At 55.7% G+C, this 23,549-nt stretch overlaps 12 protein-coding genes and 1 non-coding gene across 13 annotated transcripts; 4 read left to right on the top strand and 9 right to left on the bottom strand.

Annotated features, from left to right (window-relative positions):
• Nucleotides 1-443: 443 nt before the first annotated feature.
• Nucleotides 444-2,116, top strand: BU26DRAFT_528310 (uncharacterized protein; the record flags this gene model as incomplete). The annotated part of the gene is made up of 3 exons (XM_033830841.1): nt 444-539; nt 592-1,317; nt 1,370-2,116. 3 exons carry the CDS (start codon nt 444-446, stop codon nt 2,114-2,116), a joined length of 1,569 nt encoding a protein of 522 aa, XP_033687963.1.
• A 219-nt stretch (nt 2,117-2,335) lies between these two features.
• Nucleotides 2,336-3,478, top strand: BU26DRAFT_212164 (cytidine deaminase). Its single transcript, XM_033820662.1, has 2 exons — nt 2,336-2,687; nt 2,797-3,478. Exons 1-2 carry the CDS (start codon nt 2,555-2,557, stop codon nt 3,213-3,215), a joined length of 552 nt encoding a protein of 183 aa, XP_033687962.1. The 5' UTR covers nt 2,336-2,554; the 3' UTR covers nt 3,216-3,478.
• A 284-nt stretch (nt 3,479-3,762) lies between these two features.
• BU26DRAFT_420258 (NAD(P)-binding protein) lies at nt 3,763-4,955 on the top strand (the record flags this gene model as incomplete). The annotated part of the gene is made up of 3 exons (XM_033823354.1): nt 3,763-3,807; nt 3,928-3,997; nt 4,174-4,955. 3 exons carry the CDS (start codon nt 3,763-3,765, stop codon nt 4,953-4,955), a joined length of 897 nt encoding a protein of 298 aa, XP_033687961.1.
• A 106-nt stretch (nt 4,956-5,061) lies between these two features.
• Nucleotides 5,062-6,005, bottom strand: BU26DRAFT_212161 (Co-chaperone Hsc20). The gene has a single exon (XM_033820661.1). It carries the CDS (start codon nt 5,900-5,902, stop codon nt 5,168-5,170), a length of 735 nt encoding a protein of 244 aa, XP_033687960.1. The 5' UTR covers nt 5,903-6,005; the 3' UTR covers nt 5,062-5,167.
• A 118-nt stretch (nt 6,006-6,123) lies between these two features.
• On the bottom strand, nt 6,124-8,021 carry BU26DRAFT_601168 (uncharacterized protein). The gene is made up of 2 exons (XM_033835246.1): nt 7,724-8,021; nt 6,124-7,675 (listed from the first exon to the last, which is right to left on the bottom strand). Exon 2 carries the CDS (start codon nt 7,638-7,640, stop codon nt 6,612-6,614), a length of 1,029 nt encoding a protein of 342 aa, XP_033687959.1. The 5' UTR covers nt 7,641-7,675; nt 7,724-8,021; the 3' UTR covers nt 6,124-6,611.
• Nucleotides 8,022-8,213: 192 nt separating this feature from the next.
• BU26DRAFT_t16 lies at nt 8,214-8,303 on the top strand. Its single transcript has one exon. It is a non-coding gene; the product is annotated as a tRNA-Pro (tRNA).
• Nucleotides 8,304-8,417: 114 nt separating this feature from the next.
• BU26DRAFT_515354 (glutathione S-transferase) lies at nt 8,418-9,511 on the bottom strand. The gene has a single exon (XM_033828045.1). It carries the CDS (start codon nt 9,378-9,380, stop codon nt 8,670-8,672), a length of 711 nt encoding a protein of 236 aa, XP_033687958.1. The 5' UTR covers nt 9,381-9,511; the 3' UTR covers nt 8,418-8,669.
• A 618-nt stretch (nt 9,512-10,129) lies between these two features.
• BU26DRAFT_515353 (DUF924-domain-containing protein) lies at nt 10,130-11,162 on the bottom strand. The gene has a single exon (XM_033828044.1). It carries the CDS (start codon nt 11,016-11,018, stop codon nt 10,224-10,226), a length of 795 nt encoding a protein of 264 aa, XP_033687957.1. The 5' UTR covers nt 11,019-11,162; the 3' UTR covers nt 10,130-10,223.
• A 307-nt stretch (nt 11,163-11,469) lies between these two features.
• On the bottom strand, nt 11,470-13,434 carry BU26DRAFT_601165 (uncharacterized protein; the record flags this gene model as incomplete). Its single annotated transcript, XM_033835245.1, has 4 exons — nt 11,470-11,751; nt 11,799-12,023; nt 12,076-12,717; nt 12,772-13,434. 4 exons carry the CDS (start codon nt 13,432-13,434, stop codon nt 11,515-11,517), a joined length of 1,767 nt encoding a protein of 588 aa, XP_033687956.1. The 3' UTR covers nt 11,470-11,514.
• A 297-nt stretch (nt 13,435-13,731) lies between these two features.
• BU26DRAFT_449337 (cytochrome P450) lies at nt 13,732-15,432 on the bottom strand (the record flags this gene model as incomplete). The annotated part of the gene is made up of 2 exons (XM_033824705.1): nt 14,821-15,432; nt 13,732-14,766 (listed from the first exon to the last, which is right to left on the bottom strand). Coding segments are annotated over exons 1-2 (1,620 nt in total), but the record flags the coding sequence as incomplete, so codon positions are not given.
• Nucleotides 15,433-15,678: 246 nt separating this feature from the next.
• On the bottom strand, nt 15,679-19,126 carry BU26DRAFT_476765 (uncharacterized protein). Its single transcript, XM_033825581.1, has 6 exons — nt 18,929-19,126; nt 18,822-18,876; nt 17,470-18,772; nt 17,189-17,410; nt 17,022-17,143; nt 15,679-16,970 (listed from the first exon to the last, which is right to left on the bottom strand). The coding sequence occupies exons 1-6, from the start codon at nt 19,002-19,004 to the stop codon at nt 15,920-15,922; spliced, it is 2,829 nt and encodes a 942-aa protein (XP_033687954.1). The 5' UTR covers nt 19,005-19,126; the 3' UTR covers nt 15,679-15,919.
• Nucleotides 19,127-19,994: 868 nt separating this feature from the next.
• On the bottom strand, nt 19,995-21,480 carry BU26DRAFT_449330 (mitochondrial 2-oxodicarboxylate carrier protein-like protein; the record flags this gene model as incomplete). Its single annotated transcript, XM_033824704.1, has 3 exons — nt 20,991-21,480; nt 20,695-20,876; nt 19,995-20,643 (listed from the first exon to the last, which is right to left on the bottom strand). Coding segments are annotated over exons 1-3 (939 nt in total), but the record flags the coding sequence as incomplete, so codon positions are not given.
• Nucleotides 21,481-21,561: 81 nt separating this feature from the next.
• On the bottom strand, nt 21,562-23,318 carry BU26DRAFT_515350 (CoA-transferase family III). The gene is made up of 6 exons (XM_033828043.1): nt 23,078-23,318; nt 22,982-23,013; nt 22,804-22,930; nt 22,240-22,744; nt 21,879-22,172; nt 21,562-21,818 (listed from the first exon to the last, which is right to left on the bottom strand). The coding sequence occupies exons 1-6, from the start codon at nt 23,159-23,161 to the stop codon at nt 21,607-21,609; spliced, it is 1,254 nt and encodes a 417-aa protein (XP_033687952.1). The 5' UTR covers nt 23,162-23,318; the 3' UTR covers nt 21,562-21,606.
• Nucleotides 23,319-23,549: the final 231 nt, after the last annotated feature.

Genomic DNA, 23,549 nt, shown 5'->3' with positions numbered 1-23,549 from the left:
TGGGAGCTCGTCTATGTTTTCTAAGAAGTGGGCGGCATGAGCCTCTGCCACAGACTTTATGTTAGTAGGCTAGGGACTAGGGGCAGCAAGAGGAACGTTTTAGGGACGCTTCCATGTTCATCACCGTCTTGTTGTATGGAGCAACGGCGGGATCCTAGGATAGATGTTTATACAATGAGAGCCCAAAAATCAATCAAACACCAGCGAATGCGCTATCAATTAACATTGCCATTGTCTGTAGGCTGGCGCAACAGCGCTCTATCCTGCCCAGGTGGTGGTGTAGACATCACTGCCGAAGCGGAAATGGGGCTAACCGTTTTTGGCTGGAGGGTTAGGTTAGTGATATGTGGCCTGGCTCCAACCTTGGAATATCTACACCTCACCTTCCACGTCGCATTGCTCCACGAGTTGCTCTCACCTTTCGCTCCATTCCCCGTCTCCCGATGAAGAACTTTTGGGCTCTCCCCGCGTTCCTGCGCATCGCGCTCGCCAGCCAGCATGCGTTCAGCGTCTTTGACGACTTGCTTGCTTTCCCCCAGGTGCGCTTCTACACGGTCAGCGGACCCGATCCATGCTAACAATTGCGGACAGTACGAGGTAGTTTTTCCGAACACATACATAACCGAAGACGCCGCTACATCGCTCCTCTCGCACTCCACATCCCGCAGCACGAGCTCCGCGTCGCCGGATTCGCAAGAAACACAAGACCTCTCCAAGCCGGGCAAGCACTCGCCCAGGCCGCCCAAAGATGCCGTGCTTGAACAAACGTATGAGCCGGTGGTACTAGAAGGACAGCGCTACCTCTGCAGCATACCGATCCTGCCCGACGAAACGCCGCAGAACAGCACCGCGTCCGCCGCAGAAGCAAAAGCCGAGGAGGAGAAAGAATTGATGCGCGCTACAGATCGTGGGTGGGAGCTGCTAGAGGGCATGAACGGGAATTGCATATACTATCTTAGCGGGTGGTGGAGCTATAGCTTCTGCTATAAGGATGAGGTTAAGCAGTTTCACCAGCTGCCGCCGAGTCGCGGGGTGCCAATATACCCTCCGGTGGAGGATACGACGGTGAAGAGCTTCGTCTTGGGGACGTTTCCGGATAAGCAGAGGAAGAAGGCGGAGGAGAGGAAGACATTGGGGGGTGAACAGGGTAGCAAGGAGAGCCCGCTAGACGATGAGGGAAATAAAAGGGAAGATGAAGAGAAGGGCCTAGATCTTCCGCGGCTAGAGACGAAGGGTTCGAGTAGGTATATGGTGCAGCGGCTGTCAGGAGGCACAGAATGCGATCTGACGGGCAAGGAACGGAAAATTGAGGTGCAGGTAAGCTTTCCTGACAGCCCTATTCTTAGTGTTGTGCTAACACTACATGTAGTTCCACTGCAACCCTCAATCCGCCGACAAAATCGCCATGATCAAAGAAATCAGCACCTGCTCCTATCTAATGATCATCTACACCCCGCGCCTCTGCAACGACATCGCGTTCCTCCCTCCACAAGAGAACCTCGCCCACCCTATATCCTGCCAACCTGTCATCGCAGAATCTGAGGTGGACGATTGGGCCGTCAATAGAATTGAAGAGAAGATTCGCGAAACGGAACGGCTGGTCGCAGAATTCGAAGACAACCCGCTGCGCAACATGGACGCCGGCGCCGAAGGCCACACAAAGCGCGGCCCCATCATCGGTGGCATCGAAGTCGGCGCTCAGATCCTGGTCGGCAGCGAGGGCAAAGTCATTGAGAAGAGCGTCGTGGTCGGCGGCGGCAAAGAGACATTCTTGGGTACTCTGCTGACCAGCGACGGGAAACAGATGTCAGCCGCGGAGCTTAAGAAGCTGAATATGGATCCGAGCAATTTGGAGAAGCTGAAGAGGAACTCGCAGAAGATTGCGGGGAGGAAGGGCTGGAAGTTGGATTTGATTGAGACGCCGAGGGGCAGGGAGTTTAGGATGATTATCGAGGCGGATGAGGAGATTGAGGAGCAGGGAAATGGGGACGGGAAGGGCGGTGATGAGAAGGGGAGGGGGATGGGAACCGGGAAGGAGGGTGAGGAAAAGGATGGGGAGCAAGAGGCTGGAGAGAGCGCGGACGGGAGTGAGGAGGTGTATAAGGATGAACTATGAAGCCTGGAGTGCTCTTCTCGACTTGCTGACGTACGGTTATAACGTTGAAGCCCTTGCTATGGACATCAGTTTGTTTGACATCCCAGCTTTGGCCCGTACCATTACCTAGCCTGCGATTCCTTACGTATCTCCATCTTCCAAGGTTCGACGTGCAAGGGCGCTCAAAGGGCGGTTTGATATGCACATCGCATTCGTCGCATTCGTCGCATCCGCAAGCAAGCCAAATGCGTCAAGCAGACAATTCAAATAGCACTAAAACGTCCAAGCCCGCGCCCCAAACCGTTGTCTTTCATTCCTCTACGCAGCCATCTCGAGCGGCATCAATAGCTATCCCAACAACCCAGTCTAGCGCCTCCGGCAAGCCTCGGCTCATCCGTCATCGAGCTATCTTGAAGCTCCCGCATCATCGCCCCGCCTCTTCTCTCCTTCCCTTCCACCATGACCCCGTCGCCAATCCAGCCTGTCGCGGCTGAACCCGTCGCAGAGCAAAATGGGCTGATACACGGTGTCTCGGCCGCGGAATTGCAGGTTCTGTGTGAGAAATGCATTGAGGCGAAGGTGGTGGCTTATTGTAAGCTCCCCGCTTTCTGACGGAGACCCGGGGTTATAGGAATGATTGACGGAAGTCTGTGGTAGAAGAATTTTGGAGCGAAGCTGGAGCTAACAGAATGTCCAAACAGGCCCATACTCCCTCTTCCGCGTGGGCGCATCGCTCCTCCTGCACACCTCTTCCACCTCCAGCTCCTCCCCGCCCATCATAACCGGCGCGAACGTCGAAAACGCTTCCTATCCCGTCGGTACGTGCGCCGAGCGCGTCGCAATGGGCACCGCCATCGTGTCCGGCCACAAGCTGGGAAGCTTCAAAGCAATCGGCGTATCAACAGACATGGACGACTTCTGCTCTCCGTGCGGCATGTGTCGCCAATTTCTGAGGGAGTTCCTGGAACTCCATGTGCCCATTTTCATGTTTAATCGGGAGGGCAAGTTTATTGTGAGGACAATGGAGGAGCTGTTGCCGCTCAGTTTTGGGCCGAACAAACTGCCGCCAAGGGAGGAGTTGAAGAAGGTGCAGGAGGAGGAGAAGGCGAAGATTGCGTGAGGGGGGAGAATCTAGCAGTGCGGTGTCCGACTGCAGGTCCAGGCCATTGGGATGATGTGACACGTCTCGTACTGTGTGGACGCGGATACCCGCATTCGGTGCTCAAGAGGGACGAGCCGAGGAGGGGGTAGACGAAGGCTTCATAGCCTCCTAGAGAGCCGAACAAGCTCATAGACTCGAAAAGATGTATTTCAATTCCTCCTTTCCCTGGTATCCAGCGTCCACTGGCGCGAAAAGGAGAGCTCGCGGATCGCGCCGCGGAGCCTCCAACTCCGAGCTGCAGCCCGCCACGCAACGCGATAAGCTCCCGATAAGGCACGACGCCCCTCAACCAACAATCGCAGGCCTCTTACGCATCTCCGCGCCCCGTGGATTTAGTCCGTGACATAATTGCACTTCCAGCTCATCTTGCTTCTGCGAACACGCAAAAACAATGAATGCCCCAATCGCGCCCGGGCGCGCTGTCTTGTTCCCTCTGTCGCCAGCTGTTACTTGAAAGAGGCCCTTGTTCGGTTCAGTTCTAGGCATGGCGGATGTCAGTGATGCTATGGATTCGGAACATTTTTCGCCGTATCGGCCGGATGGGAAGCTTGTGAGTATTTTCTTTGTGGAGGATGGGCTTTGAACGATGAAAAGTGTAGTGTGCAGCGGCTCCTCCAGAATTGGGGTCAGAGGAGAGAGAGACGGTTAACTGACCACCATTTTGTTGTAGTATGGCTTTGTCTGTGTAGTGACAGGCGCTACGCAACCTGTGGGGAAGGCTATCGTGACTGAGCTTGCTGGTGAGGAGATTCTTGCATCTTACGATTGAAGGGCTTCAGCGTCAGATCCACTTGCGGGATGAGCTTGGTTCAGGGCCATGAAGCCATCATACAGGCTCACGCCTGACCAACTAGCTTCTTCGTTATCCATTGAAGCCCTCCAGACTGCTACAAGAGCATTCACTAACTCCCTCCAGCCCACGGCGCAGCCTGCATATACGCCTGCTCCACGCACCCCGACGAACCCTACGCCGACCTCGCCAGCACCGTCAACGTCGCCTATCCAAACACAAAAGTGATCGGCTACCCCTACAAAACCACCTCGGAAGAAGACACGCTCGCACTCATCGACGACGTGCTCAACTCCTGGGGGCGTCTCGACGTCTGGACTTCCTCCACGGGTCTTCTGGGTCCACCCTCCATAACGAGCACGGGCCCTAAGGATCTGTACGCGGCGTTTGAGGCGAATAGCATGCCGGCCTTCTTTGCGTTGAAGTATGCGCCAGCTGCGATGGAGAAGACGACGAAGAAGGGGAGCTATGCGAACGCCGCGCCCAAGGATGTACCGTATGGGAGTATTATCATTGTGAGCAGTGTGGCGGGGACGTATGGTGGGTGCTGGGGTCCCGCGTTTACTATGTCGTCGCACGCAGCGCTGGGTGTCGTGCGCTCAGGAGTAGCCGTCCTAAAGGGCACGGGTGTGCGTATCAATGCGATTACGGCGGGGCAGATTGATGTGGGTGTGGATTTGAAGGGCGCAAAGATGAAGGAGATGGAACAGGGGCAGTTTCCGCCAAGCACGCTGCAGAGTCAGGAAGCGCAGAAGAGGGTTATTGGATTGGAGAGGGCGGGGAGACCCGAGGAGGTGGGCAGGGTCGCTGGGTTTTTGGCGAGCGGGTTTTCGAGCTATATTACGGGCGCAGAGTTGAGGGTTGATGGGGGTGCGAGTGTGATGAATCCGTTGACGGTGCCCGTGTGAGGCCGGGTGGGGCGTCGGAGAGGATGCCGTGAATGCGAGGTAGTGCTTGCACGGTATGAGACGCAAATGATAAACCTCTAAGATGTTATGCATTAGTGGGTGGACGTTAGGATCGCCTGTCAGGATATATGCTCATTGATTGTCGAACATAGTATATGCATCATACACATGGTACTCTTACACTCGTTTCCCCTCGTCAAACGCCATGCCGCCTAGTGGTCCAGCACAACGGGCTTCCCCTTCTCCCAGTGATCCAGGCTGTCCTTGATGTTGATCCAATACCGCAGCTTCACAGCCTCGTGTTTCGCCGACTCCACATCATCGTTATTAAAGGCGTCCTCCAGGATCTTCACGCTCTCCTCGATCCTCGCATCATTTGCTGTCTTCATCTCGGCAAGATCCGCCTCGCCCGCCGCCTCTTCAATCCGCTCCCTCGTCTCCAACACCTCCATTAACAGCTCTGGATCTTCTACCTTGGCTGTCTCATCTTCCGCAACCTCTATCCCTCTCAAGCTGAGCAGATACTGTGCCCTTAGCAGCGGATTCTGCAATGTCTTGTACGCCTCGTTTATCCTTGCGCTCAGCGCTTGCGCTTTATGCTTGTTCTCCGGTGGGTGTACATCAGGATGCGCACGCGCCTGTAGCCGCAGAAATTCGCGCTTCAGGGCCGTTGTATCGATGTCAAAGGGACCGTGTGGCGGTGGCCCGGAAGGCAGCGTGGCGGGGAAGAAGGTGTAGTGCGTTTGCCTTTGTTCGAGAGGCCGCGAATCGAAAGCTGTTGAAGTGGATGTATGCTGCTGACGGCGCTGCTGCGACGGCTTGGGTGGTATACGGTGTGCGCAGAGGAGGCATGGAGCTGCTGTTGGTCGCGTGCGGAGCGGCGAGGCGCATTTGGGGGTGACGAAGGCACGCAGCCTGGGGACGGCTGGCAGAAGGAGGCGATGCATTGCAGACGTTCGCGGACGACGGCGAGTGAGGTTCGGAAGTCGCAGAGGCCTGGGCGCAGTGTCGCAGAGAGAAAGCGATGGCGTTGAGATTCGGTGTTTTCGGAGCGACGTCGGAGGCGAAGAAATCCGCGCACATCGTCTCCAGCTTCACGACATTACGTCATCCGCCTGCAGACGTCAAAGGTCACATTCATGCACCATACACAACTAGCAAAGCATTCCAGTTCATTCTAGGATCCTTTCCTCTCTTTCCGCCCTGACGAGCCGTCCCTGCCACACGAACCAGACTAGGCTCACCATGCCACCAGCCACAGTATGGTTGAGTTTCTTTGCTGAGTCGGCAGGCGAGTGGGGACTTGGGGGCTCCCAAGGTTCAGCCCTGGTGTTATGCTAATTGATGAGGAAAGAAACAAACAAGGAGAGAAAGACCCGCTCCTCTCGATCGGATGGCCTACGACGATCTGCGGAGCTCCACATTGCTAGCGATCTGCTCAGCCTTTTGCACTTGACCCTCAAATTCCTTCAATAGACGCTCAGTTGCCTCAGCATTCTTCCGTACTTGCTCCAAGGGGTTTGCGGCCCCATTCGGAAGCTCGACAGGAGGATTTCGGCCCTGCGTAGCTTGCTCTAGGCTGGCGAGTATTATCTTGACCTTTTCCCAATGCCGTCGTATCGACGACAGTGCAAGGTGCGGACTGTGACGACGCGGCTAGTCTACGCCGTACTCGTCGCGCTGTGCGGGCGTCCAGGGCTCGTGGTGACCCGACCGCCGCTGCATCAACTGACCGTAGCTTTTGCGCGCATCGGCGAGATAGAACTCGAACCATGCTCTCTGTAGCCAAAGTGTCTGGGCGATGGAATTCAGCAGCTGAAGCTCCCGACGCGCAATATCCTCGGTCTCATCCGTCGCGGACATCTGATAGAGGGAGTGCTCCTTTTTGGCAAGGTGTTGCCAGACATAGTCTAGCTCGATGGCAAGCTCCGTGCTTAGCTTGTCGAGATGATCCATGTGTTCCTGGAGAGCCACAGTGCCAGTCACGTCTGGACTCTGTTGGTACACTCGCATGCCGTCCTTTAAATCGGGTCCTTCCACTGGAGTGTTGTTGAAAGGCAGGGGAAAAGTAGCCATACATGGTTGAACAGTAGGCTGTTGGGCTGATGGCTGTTGTTCGTCGTGCGCAAAGTGTGACAGATACCATTTCCCCAATGGTGACAGTGAGGCTGTAAACTTCTCATCGTGGGCGAGACTGCGGAGCTCTTGATCTCTCAATAGTACCTGCTGTCTGGAATTTGCAAAGCGTGGGTGGGTACTCGTGTGAAAAGCCCAGAGCGCTCCGCTAAATCGAACAGCGGACATGGTACTCGCAATTCCAAAATATCGCTTCCACCCCGTTACGCCCGGGAAGGTCTTCTTTCGCAATGCAGCAAGAATACCAATAGCGCACATTTGGAGCGCCGCGTCATCGACAGTCCAACCGTCGCTGTTCTCCCAGAGCTTTGCAGGTTTTGGCTCGACAGCAGCTCTTGTGAAGTTGGCTTTGCGCACATCTCTGAACGCGTACCATTGTGCCACGCTCACTGTCAAGGAAAATGAGTTGGTGTATGCCGCCAATTTCAAGAAGGTTCCTGGTGGACATTTGCCCGCGAGTGCTAGGATACCGGTCACGGCACCAGCACATATAGACCCCTTCTTAAAATAAGGGAAGACGTAGAAGCCGGAGTCCGCGGGGTACGGCATGGGGTGTTTTGGTGTGAGAGGGAGCTATCCTTCTCCTGCAAACTATCAATGCTGTGCCCTCCCAGGGCGGATGCGATGCTTACCTTCGGGCACGAATAGTCGGACTATTGTGACTGCTTTAGTTGCTTCGCATGTAATCGGGTGAATTGAGGTGCTCAGCAAGTGTATGAGGTACTGGGTCCATCGAAGGCGGCACTCAGGCGAGAGCAAATATTTGCGGGCGCATTCGTCTTGTCGAGGTTGCACAAGGGCGCGAGGCACAGCTCGGGATCGCAGGGTTCGGCGCCACAATCATGGCGATGAGCCGCCGCGCGGACACTTCAGAAGCAGCAAACATCTTTCGTACATAATGTGAAGCGTGTCGCGTCCTTTCCAACTCTAAGGGATAATGAAGTTGATATATGGGAGCAGAGGAGTCAATCTCTTTATCGCGCGGTAAGCAGCTCGGCCCGAGCTCCGCAGAACACCGAGCTCTCTTTCAAGCTTCCACATCAGCCGTCGGTGACGCCTGCTGCATTTGCTAGAGTTAATTATTTTATATGCCGCCAGTTCTTTCATCAATCACAGCAACACGGTCTTGTGGTCTAGTGGTATGATTCTCGCTTAGGGATTGCTCCTGAGCACACTTGCGAGAGGCCCCGCGTTCGAATCGCGGCAAGACCCGTCTTTTTGCGGTCTTTTTGGACCCTGGTTGTCACCATCCGAGCTACACTCAGCTTACGCAATACAGAAAGGCATGCACCGTGTAAGCGGCGTACCTCTATTCTTTTTATCTATAATTTACATTCTAGGCACATGCAACTACTTCTGTGGGAAACGTCGGCATACACGCCTAACCGCCAGTGCGTAGTTGCAGATGAAATTGTTTCTTGGAATGGCTTAGTCTACTCTGAACCTAGTCTTAATCCCGAGGTGTCCATATCTCCGTTTGAGATTGGGTTAGTCCTGTGCACCAACCGCACCAACCGGGCCATACCCCTTTTTTAGCTGCACTCTCATAGGATAGACGAACCAGATCAACTCCCGAATTTACTGATCCTTCATCGCTGGTGGCTTACTCCCTTCTGCCGGCGGCCTCTGCTCGCACAGCTTCACCGGCGCCCCAAATGCCTTCCCCACAGCCTCCACGCCCATCAAACTCTCCCACCAACCCATCGTCTTCGGGTACTCCTTCCTATACTCGTCATCCATGAAGAATCTCAACGGCCAGTACAAGCTCGCTGCAACGCTCAGGTCTGCCAGACTGAACTCATCGTCGCGCACAAGCCACACTTTCCCTTCCTGAGCAAGATGATACTCCAGGCGCTTCAGCGCACGAACGAACTGCTTCTCTTTCTCCTCAACCGTCTCGGGGATGTACTTCTGGACACCCATGATGGGGCCAAGAATACCCGTCGCGTTAAGAAAGACTTCCAAGTCTGCAAAGGACATCCACATCTGCACCAGGGCTCTGTCCTCCGCCGTGCGTCCGGTCAATTGGTCTTTGAAGGGGCCGGACTCGGACACATAGTATGCGATGGCGGCGGCCTCGGCGAGGTAAAAGCCAGAGGGTGTCTCCAGAGCAGGTATCTTGCCGTGGGGGAACTTGGCTTTGTATTCGGGGGTTTGGTTGGTGACGCCGTACTCAAACTCGGGAGCAATGGTGATGTTGAGGTTGTTGAGGTGTGCGGCGGCGAGGATCTTGGTGACGCGCGCGTGGAGGAAGGTGTTTGTTGTGTAGAGGATGCCGAAGGGTGCCATAGTAATGGTTGAAAGGTTAGGGGATTACAGAGTCGAAGGATCAGTGATAGTAGGATAGATGCACTAAGAGTGTTGTAGCGTTGTTACTCTGAGTTGCCGTAGAAGCTTCCTACGCGCTCCAGCTCCACCTTTATATTCCTCCCCACAGTCCTCGTCACGTGCCAGGCTGTGAATTGCTGCTGCCTGAGCGTATTACTAATTGCCGAGTGCCTCCGTACAGGCATTGGGGCACCGGTAGCAACGTAAATGACCGACGTGTCCTCAAGGAATTACCGCAAGTGGAGAACCCCCTCGTTTCCATGGTGTTGTGGCCTGTCGTGTTCTGAGCTTTGATGCAGCGTGGATACGCCGGACGAAAAGCGGATGAGTCAGCTACCTAGTTTGAGGCGCTCCAGAGGACGTTGGATCTTCCTATGGGATTTACACCTAATCCGCGGATGCCGTTAGAGATCTGATGAGCTATAATTTCTAGGCTTGTACACGGTTCTTGCGCATCCGATGGAACACCTCGTCATTAGTGTTCCGTCGGACGTGGAAAGCTGTAGTGTTTACTAGGAGATCTAACAAGATGTGCCATATACACGGCAAACGGCGCAGATCTCCCTTTCGTGAGCGGATTAGGGAAGTCTTCGAAAGTGTTTGGTCGGGGTAGGCAAGAGGACAGGGCTGGCGCCTATGGGAAGTATGCAGCTATGAGAGATGAGTAATCTAACGACGAGCAAGCGCTGGCGTCAGCGGAAGCAAAGCTATCAGGCTGGAGGACATTCAAATTGAGGGCTACCCACAAGAAGAAGCAGAATGCCTCCACTACAATTGCGTCACGCTCTGCCGGTTCTACGCCAATTACGAGCCCCGCTTCTCTTGCGCTACACCGAAGGTATTACCACCCTCTTCAAGGTATTTCTTCTCCTCAAGCGTCGGCTCCCTCCCGAGCGCGTAATTACGGTGCGGGTACCGTCCAAACTTGTCTAGGATATGCCTGTGCTCCTTTTCCGCCTTGATGCTTTGAGCCAGAAAGACCTTTTCCGCCTCGTGGCCCTCCTCCCTCCCCATATCCTCTCCAAGCCTCGCGTATATCTCGTCCAGCATATCGTGAGCGTCAATGTCCTCGGAATGCAAGAGAGGGAGATAGAACCACATACGGTAGGGAAAGGAGAATCGCCATTGAGGGTGGAGGTCAGGGCGTCCGATAGGAGCGTCTGGGGATAGCATTGTCTTCACGAGCGACTGCGAGATCTTGTCGTAATGGGTGTACACCTTTGCGAGGCCCTCGTTCGTACGGAAGAGATTGCGCGGAACCTGGTCTAGGAGCAGAACGATGCTCAGCGCTGCCCAGGCTGTGTCGCTGCCGTCGCCTTTAGTGTCCCGCTGCGCCGTCTCCTGAATCTCTCGTACGAAAGGCTCCGCATTCGGATTGGGGAACAGTTCGGGCCCAATGGCTTCCAACGCGTGTCCAAAGTGCTCGCGGCACACGCCGTCAAACACCAGCTTCTCTTCCGGCGACCCCATAAACCATCTCTTCACGACATCCATGTTAATCTCTTTCGCGCCGAGCTCATGGCCTTCGAACCACACATCCAGGATCTTCTTGTAGAGCGTCGGGTTGAAGATGTCTTTGTCGAGCGTGAAGGAAGACATGGCGCGTCGGTGGAAGGCTGGTAGGCGCAGAACGGAACGCGGAGCGGCTCGAAGAGCCAGGTGAGTGAGCATCTACTCGTCAGTAGCAGCATCAAGAGTGTGAAGATCATAGATATATAGGGCGCAGAGCAGCAGGGCTGACATTCGTCCGTGAAGCTAAAGCTTGATCGGAGCTCTGTGATGCGCGCAACACCGAGCTTAGGTAATCCCGTCTCTAAAACACTACTATCTCCACGCCATGCGCCGAATTACTCCCAGCTCTGGTTGCAGACTCAGACCAAATGTGGGAGCTCGTTGTACATACTGCGAACGCTGAAATTTCTGGATATTATGCCAAAAGCCTAGACGATGGCATACATTGATGAGCACCCCAGAATTGCCGACTTTCTACTCTTACCGGAGAGCTCTTCGTCTGCGAGGAGACCTAGTCCAACCACCAGTCTCCATGATCCCGCCAACTGCCATCTATCCTACCGTGTCGGCCAGTCTCGCCAGCCTATTGCAACGACAACCCCGTCAGCTTCTCCACAACCTTGTCGAAAGCCTTGCCGGAGTACTTCGCAAGCGGCTGGGCGACAGCCCAGAACATGGCCGCCGGAAGCATCGCGATAACCTTGATGAAGACAGGGTCCTCCTGGTATAAGATGAGCTGTTTCTTACGCGCGTCCTCCTCGCCCGTTGCTGAGGGCGTTGGCTTGGCCGGCGGAGCTCCGAAAGAAGGTCCGCAAGGTCCCTGTCATGTCAATGGCTTACTCGGATTTTCGGAGGCGTGTAACTTACGGCAATTCTCTCAAAGTCGTCCTTCCCGAGTAAATGTCCCTTGCGCAAGCTCTCGTCGATGTGTTCAATTTCCTCCTGCATCTTAATGCGCTCCTCATTTGTGAATGCAGACACTGCCTCGGCTTTGAGGAACTGAGTGGCGCTCTCTCCTTCCTGAGTATCTGTTGCCGAAGACGGTAGCTCATACTTGTTGTTGCGCTCAGACTTCAGGTGCCCGTTGAATATCTGCAAATCTAGATCAGTGGCTGGCCTTTCTAGGTAAGGGCAATTGACTTACCTGGGGAATCATGTTCTTGAAGTCCTCAGGCGAGCCAAGGCCGCAAGCAATTGTCGGGGGTGACTTGTTGCCCTCGAAATGCTCCCTTGAAATATTTGAGATGTATCTGTGTCCCGCAGCGTCCTCTTTCCCTTCTCCGTTTTCTTCCTCTTCGTCTGCCGGAGATTTTGCCGCCAGCATCCGATCTAGAGAGCTGCGTACCTCGCTCTCATGTGCATTAACGACAGGCTTCGTCGGCGTACCCAGCATAATCAGATCCCCAGCCGAACTCGTCTCAACGACCGGGTCCATAGGCGCGAGGTCCATCTCTCTATACATCTCGAGATCCTCACTCCCCTCCTCCTCCTCTTGCGCCTCCTTCGCGAGCTCAGCAATCTCCTCTGGGAGCGAGGCGTTTCGGCGCGATTTCGAAGGCGAGTTCTCCTTTCCTTTGAACTGCTTGAAGTAGTTGAGGGTTTTGGTGAAGGGCGTGTCGTGGACGGTGGATTGCAGGGCGAACTGTATGTGCTTTCCGCCCGGGGTGGTAACGACGTTAGAGCTGGTAGGGGTGTTAAATGGGGGAACAGGGAGATTAGTTGGAGGGGAGGTGCATGGCTCGGTGATGGCATCGTCTGACGAGACTGCGGCTTGTCCCTCGGTGAGCTGTTCGCATGCATTTAGTACTGAACCCATGCGATGCCGCAGGATTACACTCACCCACCCATCCTTCCCGCTGTCCAAAATGGAATCCAATTCCTCCGCAGGGACCGCACCGTCGTGGTCAACCCCGTCCACAATCAGTCCATTGTCGTCCGAGACTCCAGCCATCATACGCTCATGCTTAGCACGCTCTTCCTGCAACTCGTGCTCTAACTCGGCACGGCGAATCTCGAGCTGATGAATGTCCTCTGGAGTGGGTTTCCGTCCGCCCAGCGAGACGCGGCGAAGATCTAGGGGCCGTTGAGGAGGAGCTACCTTGCCGGGAACGTTCATCACGTCCTCGATGTTATCGTGATCATAATCGTATGCCTCGGCCTCGGTAGTAGAGTGTTCGTCACCCAGTTCCTCGTTATCCTCCTCCTCGGACAACTCCATGATATTGCGGACCTCATCTTGCTCAGAGGATTGACGACGGCGCAAGCGCGGAGGCGGCGATGGACTACGGCCCATCTCGACCGAGTTGATAGGGTCTGACCAGGAATCCGACACAGGCGACTCGCGTGAGAGCCGAGAGACGGAGGGACTCGAAGAAGCGGGATGCGGCGACGAGCACATGCCGTCGCTATCCCCTTCACTGGCGGGAGGTGATGAGGCTTGCAGAGTTGAGGATGAAGCGGCGATTGGCGTGCCAGGCGAGCTGGACGAGGGCACGCGGAACATGTTGACGTTATGCCACGTCGACAAGGCGCGATGTTGGTGTTGAGGTGCAGAAGCAGGCGCGAGGGCAGGGCTGAGGTTCTTTGAGGCTTCTTAAGCGGCCGGCTGGAGCAAAGCGCAAACGAAGCTCGTTCCATGACGCAGCGCTGTTGCTATGGTGAGCTCAAGCTGGCAGGCGCGACCGTTGCTAGGTAAACATGGCACCTGGGCAGCACCTGGGCACGAAGCAAACGGCCAGTGAAAGCATCCGACTTCGCATACCACATCTAACGACATTCTGCCATCTCTTCTCTCTTACGCCTCAATCCCCTCCTCCCCTACCTTCACTCCCCTCAGCACATACCCTTCCCTCCGCGCCTCCATCGCCTCCCTCTCAATGGCCCTTCTCGTCTCCTCCCCCCTACACACCCACCGCACGCGATACGGCTTCGGAATCGTATTCGCCCCCGGCTCAAACGCCTCATCGCTCAAATCCACCTTCATCGTCCTCGCCTGCTCATCCAGCGGCGGACAAATATCAAACGCCCACAGCAACTTCGCCAACACAATAAACATGCTATTCTCCGCAAGATGCAGGCCCGAGCAGATCCGTCTCCCCGCACCAAAATTCCAATGATCACGCTCCGAAGCGGCCCCGCCGGCGTAGAAGCCCGATTTCTCGGGGTAGGCGAGGAAGCGATCGGGATTGAAGCGCTCGGGGTCTGGGAAGAGGGAGGAGTCGTAGTGGATGGGGTATTGCTGGAGGGCGACGACGGAGTTTGCGGGGATGAAGATGTTTTTGTAGGTTATGGGGCCGGTGGTGTAGTGGGGCGTGCCGATGTTGGTGACGGGGCGGACGCGCATGGTTTCTTTGACAATGGCTCTGATATAGGGCAAGTCTTTTTCGTCGTCGAAGGCTGGGGAGCGGGAGGTGCCTACGACTCTCGAGAGCTCTTCGTACGCTTTCGCGCGGACTTCGGGGTAAGCTGAGAGATATAGGATCGCGGCGTTTGTTCCCGCTGACGTCGTCTCGGATCCAGCTTCGATGAGCGAGCCCGCGAGAAAGGCGGCTTGAAGCTCGGTGATGCCTTGCTTCTCGTAGTTGCTTTCAATGACCTGCTTGACGAAGCATTCGGGTGCTTGCTTGGTCTCCATCTGCGTTTTCAACGACGACCAGAAGGACATCCACAGATTGGCCTGGCGCTCGAAGAGCGGTTTCAATCCCTTGCGCCACCACTGCAGACGCGGCGGGAGTTTGCCAAGTGGGGGTACTGAGTCCGCCAAATATGCGCCCGGAGCGGCCACGTTGGAGAAGTCGGTCATGATGCCATAGATTTCGCGAACTTCATCGCATTCCTGTCCTCATCAGCATCTGTTCAACCACACTCCCAGAAGATTTCCTCTACTCACCCACTGGGGAATCCTCCTCCCATACGTACTCGTCATAATAACACTAACCGTATACCTCCTCACCGCCTTATACCCAACCTCATTCCCCCTCTCCACATCCCCTCCCTTTAGCACCTCCTCCAGCAGCATCCGCGCCTCCCACTCCTGACTCGGCTTGAACGTCGCACTCACGGCCGGCGTCAGCAATCTATGACTAATACCCCTCAACTTCCTCCACTCGCTCCCATACGGCATGAACAAGAATCGCATCCCGCCGCTCAGCGCATCGCTAGCGACGGGGCTCGGCGCCCGCGAACTGCTATCCTTGGACTGCTTGTCCAAGACTTCTTTCACCGCATCGGGCGAGCATAGCATGTACCAGTCGTTCCAGCCGAGGCGGATCTTGTAGATTTCGCCGTATTGGGAGGCCCAAGCCATGATTTGGCGGTGCGGTTGCGCGCCCAGTTGGTGCGCATTGCCGATGATGGGGAGGCCTTTCGGGCCTGGCGCGGATATGTAGCCATTTGGTGGGCGGGCACACGCTATACGCTTGTAGTACCATACAAAGGCAGCTATGAACGCGACCGGGATAAGGCTGAGGAACATGGTGATGGTGATGTGGGAGGGACTGGGTGTGCGGTGATGTTGTCGTCGCAGTCCATGGCGGCTGAAATAAGGTCTCGTCGCAATTGCGTTTCGGAGGGTTGAATGGGCATACCCCACATTCGGGCGCATGGGGTAGGAATACGCGGGTTAAAACGCGTGTGGAGCAGCTTACTGTGGCGGGCAATGCTCCAAAGGAGTTGTCTTCCATGCGCTGGTGGCGGTGCGATAATCATGACATGGCAGGTAGTGCTACTTTGCGGTGGCAAGTGAATTCGTACTACACGCATAGCTATATAACGTAGCCGGGCGTTGATTCCAAGTTTTGAGAGCCATGCTTCCCATACAAGAGCTCGCGATGCGTTGAGCATCGTTTCGACAAAAAGAAACGCCCGTGCAATGCATGTCACAACGGTAAAGACCATTCATACAACGTGTTTAAAGAGCGCCGTAATCATCCCCTTCCCCAAATTCTACGCAAATACGTGATTGACAGCAAGGAAGAGGATTGTAACCGTCACGCGTCATCGCTATCCGGACCGTCCACATCCGTCAAATCGTCGCTCATAATATGGAGGATCTGGGAGAACGTCCTGCTCTTCCAGCGGCCCATGCCGTCCATGAGGTCTGCGCAATGTAGGAGCGTTCTTCGCGCAGCGAGATATCCGCCCTCGAGAGCGATACCTGTGATACTGAAGGGCCCACTGTTCCGAATGAAGTTGATCACTGAACCGTCGCCGAAGCCAAGCTGCGCCCCTGGCGAATGCGCGCTATCGATGAGGCCTACCTGACCCACATGCGACCAGTCGACGAGATCCAAGAGCTCGATGCAATTGTCGTTGATTCCGCAGGTAGTGGTGGGAGGCAAGGTGAAGATGTAAAGGCCGAGGACGAGCGCAGCTTGGAAGAGCGCCAGAACGCTGTGGGGATTGACAATGTCTGAGACCTTGCGATCAAAGAGGAGCTTGAAGATGTGAGCGGCATGCAGCACTGATCGCCTCGCTGAAGGTGTCTGCGACCATGCCGAAATATCCTCTAGAGCAGTGACAGCTGGTCCTGGTCCAGCACGTCCTGCAGCAAGTTCAAAATACCGGATGTTCGCTCCAAGCATCATGCAAGAGGCGTGCCAAAGGACCGCCGAGTTCAGGTCAGCTGTTCTCAGTGCGTCGATGGACGACGAAGAGAGATTGACTAGAAGTGGTATCAACTCCCGGCTTCGAGAATCTTCCGAGTATATCCGCCAGGGTTCGATATATTTCTGTGGCCCATTGACGTTCGCAAGTCTGTCATTGGATTCATATATCCGGAGGAGAAGGAGGGTGAGCAGGCTTCTTAGCGTGCTGGTGTCGAGCTTCAGTCCAGGCGTTGGCAGATAGGAAGGGGTGATGCGGTTCGAATGTATACGGGCTCCGCGCTGGACCAGGTGAAACCACTTCGTCGCCGAGTTTGCGTGGTATAAGTTGTACTCCGAAGGGGGCAGAATTTGCACAGATTCCGGCCGTATCATCGGGGATGCTGACAAGTATGCCGCATACCAGCAGTCCGCTTCTACGAGACCGAGAATGATACTGACAATCATTAGGGTAAGTAATGCTATGAGCGCTTAGAATGTTACCTACCGTTTAGCACATTCTATCCTGCACCACGCTTTCCACCGAGCGTCGATGTCCATAATGTCTTCCAGCAGAGAGTCAGGCGACGCAGCCTCGCTGGCCGAAAACAGGCCATGATTTGTTGCCGCCTGGAATTGTCAGCCAACGACTGCGAGGGAGACGTATCCACGTACAGAAATGAGGTCATTGTAAAGCTTCTCGGCCTGCGCTATTCGACTTTTCCTCTGCTCCGGGTCAGCGACATCTCTGGATCGTGGCATGCCTAGTCGTACTCCGGTGATAGAGGCCAGATTGAGCGCTAAGAGACCTGTAGCAATGATGCGCATCTGCCTTTGCGGTGGATGGTTGCTGTTTGCTAACGACTGGAGTTCGGCATTCACCATTTGCAGCACGGTCTGAATCCAGCACGTTAGCATCTACAGCGAGCGGGCTGGACACTTGCACCATGACTTACCGGAAATGTTCGCCCTACGAACCTGGTAGCCCCGGCTGTGCCGAGTATACTGAGCCCAATGAGGCACATGGAGAGCAGCAGCGGCCGCGGAGCATTCTTTGCTGAGAAGGTCGGGATGTGAATGATGGGGAGAGTTGGGTGGAAGTAGTACAGGTACATCTCGAGCGCGATGTCGAGAATCTCGGCGGGCGGGAACTGGATGCCTTCTGCTCCAGGGCTAGCTCCCGCCTCGCCACTAGACGATGCAGTGTCTATAACCGACTCAGAGCGCATACTGGCAGCTAGAGGCGCGTTGTTCAGTGCGCCCTGGAGCATGTCCCTGCATTCCTCGTCCAGGCCCCAGCGCGAATTCCTCCTCTCACGTTCGCTGATTGGAGTCTCGATAACACCGGACGGGATCTCAGAGAGGATATTTGTGCAATCAGCTGCGATTAAATTCTGCCATAGGGCGGGCATCAGCCGGGACGGCTTGCGATTTCTGGATGGCCAGCAGCTTTCGACCCTCGCAAATCGTTCCCTAGGTATTCTGCTCGCTATCGAAACGCTGCTGCCGGACGGGCTCGCCTGGTTGTCTGCACCATTTCTAAACGGGTCGTGCTCGAAGTGACTGTCTATTGCCATGTGGTGTGAGCCAGTCGAATTCAGTATATCGTTGTCAAGCGGAAACAGCCAGGTTTGGAGAGCATCGGCCGGGGTCCGATTCGGCAGCGGATGGCTGCTCTGCACGAGCTCAAAAGCCCACTGGTCGAGGCTAGAAACATGGCCCTGCGGGGAGAATGAAAGCATGTCAATTGCGGGATCTATTGGCGGAGGCATGCTGTCCTGGTTTCGGGCGAGGAAGCGGTCATTATCGGACGGCAGGTTGATTGGAGATGGCGACCGCCACGGCACGTCTGAAGGGGTCCCGAGGTGCTGGGCGGCGTTGATGAGGGCTTCTATGCGGCTGTCGTTGGGCGATGTCTGCTGGGCGACGGACGGATGGCGGACATGGATGGTCGGGGACGGATTCGAGTTCTGGGTGGCCTCTCCGTTGGCCTGCGGTACTTGCTGGGAGCTCGTTCTTCTTGACAGCGGGGACAGGCTCTGATCTTGCTGGTGCTGGTGCTGGAGAGTCCGGTCCGGTCCGGGCGCTGCCTCGTTCTGCGATGCGTTGGGGTGCGGGGTCTGCTTCTCCTCGTTCGTGCTCTGACTAGCCTGCTGTTGCTGTTGCTGCTGGCTCTGGTTTTGCTGGTTCTGCTGGTTGTTGCTCAGTCGGTTGAGGGCGTTCTGCGCGTGACCCTTGCAGTGGCGGAACAAGACGTCGCTGTTCACGGTTGGACGCTAGCACGCAAAAAACTGGCATCCGATCTCACCTGCGTGAAAAGTGCTTCTTGCACGTCGGGCACTCGTACGGTCGCTCTCGCGTGTCTGCAGGCGCAATTAGCATGGGAGGTGGATTTTGGGGAGCAATTGGGCGTACGCGATCGCTCATGCCGCTTGACGTGCTCGAGCTTGGTGAACTTGCGGTCGCACAGGCTGCATTGCTTCAGGGCCATAGGGGGTGTCGGCGATGTATGATGGGGAGGGGGGGGCTTCGCGGAGAGCTAGCGGTGACGCTCAGTGGTATGTCGTCGGCGCGGGCGGCGTGAAGAGAGGACGGATGAAGTGCCGGGAGGGGACAGGGCTCGCGGCTGGCGTCAGGTCGCGGCCAGCGATCTGAATGCGGGGAAGCTGCGACCCATGACTCGGCTAGGGCCAATATAAGCCCGGGATGCGCGCGGGCGCCCTTTGCTGCAATTCACCCTTCATCTACCCAGCGCGCCCGCCATATCAGAATGCAGCCCTCCCACAGCAGCAGCCATACCGGGCGGGACTACTGTGCGTGCTTGCTGCCGCTGTCGCTCGGGTGCCTGGCCGCTGCATCCCCGGCCTCGTCTGCATCCGGCAACGCACGCCCAGCCAAGCCGACGATTGACGCGCAGCTCAGTGGTGCCGGATGCGTGTGGGGACCGCTTCCCCTGCCTGTCCGTCCAACGCACGCCCAGCCATTCCTGCGGCTTCGAGAACGACACAACAGCGCATCTTGTTTGCGTGATTGATGGAAAATCTGCTGCCATTAACGGTCCCATCTAAATGTTTCATGCTGGCTGCGGTTTCAAGATCTGGCTCGTATCGCCCGCCGATCAAGCTTCCCGAATATAGGCCGCATAGTGCCCACTGTCCAATTCAACCGCCACCTACTGCCAACTCGGGACTGCAGGATTTAATTCGGAGCCTCGGATCAAGTATACCGCCCACGTCCCATCGTCTTCCAATCAGGGTGCGCTTGGGGTGGACCCGGTCTTGTGTCTTGTGCGACGCCGCCGGATATCGAAGCATCGTTACACTCCCTCCCAGCGACGCCACTCATCAGGTCCACAAGTTCGAACACAAGTAAGTAGGCTCTTCCTGCCTTATGAAGTCATCGCTAGTCGTTCAGCGTCGTTCGTTCCTTCCTACCATGCATCTCTCCCTACCCCTCCTTCCTAATCTGCATTTCCCGACACCACCTTCCCCAGCATGTCAACCACTGCCGAGTACACCACCAACAACACCCCGCCACCCGGTCCAAACCTCAGAATCTTCGCCAGGTATCCCTTATACAGCGCCCGGAACCCCTCCTCCCTCGCCACAATCGCCAAGCTCGGCCACGCCCATTCATACTTCGCCCTCACACCTGGCACTTTCGCAACGCTCTGGATCCGGCTCTTGACCACGTCAAGCGGCGTGTTCAGCGTCGTGCCCGCGATCCCGCCCACAAACCCGGCTGCCAAATCATTGACCGTCTTCTGCGCCTTCGGGTTCGAAGCGCTGCCAGGATTCGGCATCTGTGCGCGCACCTGGAAGATGCAGCCAAAGTAGCCCGCATTCCAGACGATATGCCGCCAGAGCGTGGCCTCGAAGCCGTTGTAGAGCGCGAGAGGGCCCTCTTGTCGGACCACTTTGAACAGGCAGTCCAGGAGACCGTTGTACCGCGATGCCGACGTCTTGTCTTGCAGCCGGATTTTGAGCAGTTCGAACGGGACCACAACGAGCGATTCCACCGCGCCTGCGCTGGCTCCTGTGAGCACAGCGAGCGGCTGTGTGAGCACCGGGGCGTTGAAAAAGCGTTGATACAGGGGGCCGAAGGTATCGTTCGAGGAGAACTTGATAGCTCTGGGTTGCCATTAGTTCCGTTGCTCACGTTGGACGTTGCTTCTGGCCCACCTCTTCGGTACCTCCATCAATATGGGCGCTGTTATCCCACGGTACAGCCTCGTCACTTCCTCATTCCGTATGATCTTGCGAAAGCAATCTAGCACTCCGCTGTATCCTTGGCCGTCGGCTACGACGCCGTGCTGTAATTGTATGCGGGTTTTGACGACATCGAGGGGGTACCTTTCTACGCTCTTAGCCAAATGCCCCCCTCAAAGCGTCTTCGCACTCACATCACCAAGATCTAAATCTCAGTCAGTCTGCTCACAACTACGCGATTCCGAAATTCGGAAAAGGCATCAACTTACCTCCGAAATCCCCGCCACAGCTCCAGCAGCAAACTGATACCGAAATGGCAACGCCTTCGCCTTCTCCTGCCTCGCTTCTCCAACCTTCTCGGCTACCTTCGTCGTCATATTTGTTAAAACTATACTGATTCAGCAAAGACACAATTCAAACATCCACAAATGCCGTCAAAAAAGAAAAAGTTCCATGAAAGGCGGAATGCGAAGGTCGCCGGCAGCTTCCCCGCCTGTTCCGTAGCACACCAACGGCGCTTTGCCAAGGGTGGATGGCTTGCATCGTGGGCTTGGGTGGACCCTTGATGTCGGTACTGCCATGGTGGTGGTGGTTGTGGTGGTGAGTGGCAGGGGTAGATGTGGCTGGGTTGGGGGTGTGGGGAAGCTTTTAGTAGCGTATGTGGGGCTAGCGCGATCGGTGAGGGAAGACAGGCATCTTAGATGAGGTGTCTGGGCGAGACTGTGGGGAGATGAATATGTGCAATGCATTGAGATTTGGAGAAGGGTTATTCGGGAAACCGGGACGACGTCTATTTTCGCACAGCTACTCCAAGAAATGCTATGCAATGCTGCATCATATGCTACGAGATGTTGAGCAACCAGCCGCCGATGTATACTGATAGTTCTATGCAACTGTCTTCTGTTCTCTCAGATCCTGTATATCGTCCTCGCTGAAATCAAGCAGCTCTCTCAGGACCTCGTCGGTGTGCTCTCCCAGCATCGGAGGCGGCGATCTAATCTTCGGCTCCGCGCGAGAGTATTTCACGGGGTGATTGACGAGCTTCATCGGTCCGCAGGCTGGATGATCGACCTTCTCGATCATATTCCTTGCAAGAACTGTAGTGCTCAGTCAGCCTCCGAGCCAAAATCCTAGGCCAGGCTTTGGAGGATACGTACCATGCTCATGATTTATCGTGCCCTGAATATCATTGACAGCAGCGTATGGCATGCCGCTCCCTTCGAAGATGTCGAGCCACTCCTGCGTTGCCTTCGTCTTGAGCTCGTCTTCTATGATCCGATCGAGAGTATCCCGGTTCTTCACTCGCAGTGCGTTCGTGACGAAGCGCGAATCTGTCTTCCACTCCGGCTTCCCAATCTTGTCGCAGAGAATGCCGTAGAGCCTATCGTTGCAGCCGCCAACCGCGATATTCGTGTCCTTTGTTTTGTATGCACGGTACGGGACCACGGACGCTGTTCATCAGGTCAGCTTACCCACAGCCCATCCTGCTCGCATCGCGAAAAGAGGAACTAGACATACCATGAGCAGTCCCCCACCGCCCGCTATCCTTCTTTCCACTTATCAACGCCGAACTCGCAATATTTGCCAATCCAGCCACCTGACAATCACTCAGACTGGCATCAATCCACTGTCCCAGCCCGGTCTCCCTCCTCGCATACAGCGCCGCAAGCACCCCAATCGCTGTATACATGCCCGTCGTGAGATCCGTCACTGCGACCCCAACCTTTACCGGTGGCCCATCTCTCTCGCCCGTGATGTGCATGAGTCCCATCTCCGCCTCCACCATGACGTCGTAGCCGGCGCGGTCGCTGTAAGGCCCCGTCTGGCCGTATCCAGTGACGGAGGCGTATACAAGCGAAGGGTTCAGCTGCGAGACTGTGGCGTAGTCGAGTTTGTATTTTGCGAGACTTCCCGGGAGGTAGTTTTCTACCAGGACGTCGCATTTTTGGACGAGTTTGTGCAGGATGGAGATTCCGGTGGGATTGTTGAAGGAGAGGCCGAGGGACTTCTTGTTGCGGTTTACCTGCTGTATGTTAGAGGAGTAGAAGAGGGTAAGGAGCATAGGGGGAAAGATGGGCGTACGGAAAGGTAGTATGCGCTTTCCCCGGGGAACTGGCGCTCAACGCCATCAATGTAAGGCGCGTCTGGTGGACCCCAGGAGCGCGTGTCGTCTCCTCTTGTCGGGTGCTCGATCTTGATAATCTCTGCTCTGGAAGGCTGTTAGCAGCAACTCCATGCACTATTGAAGACGACAACATACCCAAGGTCTCCCAGTATCTGCGTGCAGTACGGCTGTTCTGTGTTACCATCCATTCATCTCTCCACAAACTCATTACCCTATTCGGAAATCACCTACCCCTGCAAGCACCCTGGTCATGTCCAACACCCTAATGCCAGCCAATGGCAGCTTCTCTACCGTTTTCTTGTCCACCTGGCTCATCGCAATTCCCCTCCTTCCCTCCCATATCCTGCAACTCCTCGCCGGAGACGCCCACGCGGGGCACCACGGTGCCGACCGTAGGGCGCCTAACCTCGTACACGACTTAAAAGGCGAATTCATGGCTGTGTTACCGCGATTTCATTGTCCCGCGTTGAAGTGTTATATCCAAAAGAAGTCGTTCGAAGGTCTGAAAACGCCGCCCCACATCCGGCATGTGGGGTCGCTAAAGCATGCAGGGACGGAAAAGCACGGACGTTCACGGTACATACACAGCAGGCGCAGGGGACCGAGACGATCCAAAGCGGCATATCTGATGCTTCCTTTGCAGTGGATATAGGGCTAGTTCGGATAGGGTGTACAAGTTGCTTCGACGCTATGAGAAATGCTC

This window comes from Trematosphaeria pertusa (genome assembly GCF_010094035.1).
Source record: "Trematosphaeria pertusa strain CBS 122368 unplaced genomic scaffold BU26scaffold_3, whole genome shotgun sequence".
NCBI classification, from domain to species: Eukaryota; Fungi; Ascomycota; class Dothideomycetes; order Pleosporales; family Trematosphaeriaceae; genus Trematosphaeria; species Trematosphaeria pertusa.
The sequence above is the reverse complement of the archived record's forward strand: the minus strand, read 5'-3'. Positions and strand labels throughout refer to the sequence as shown.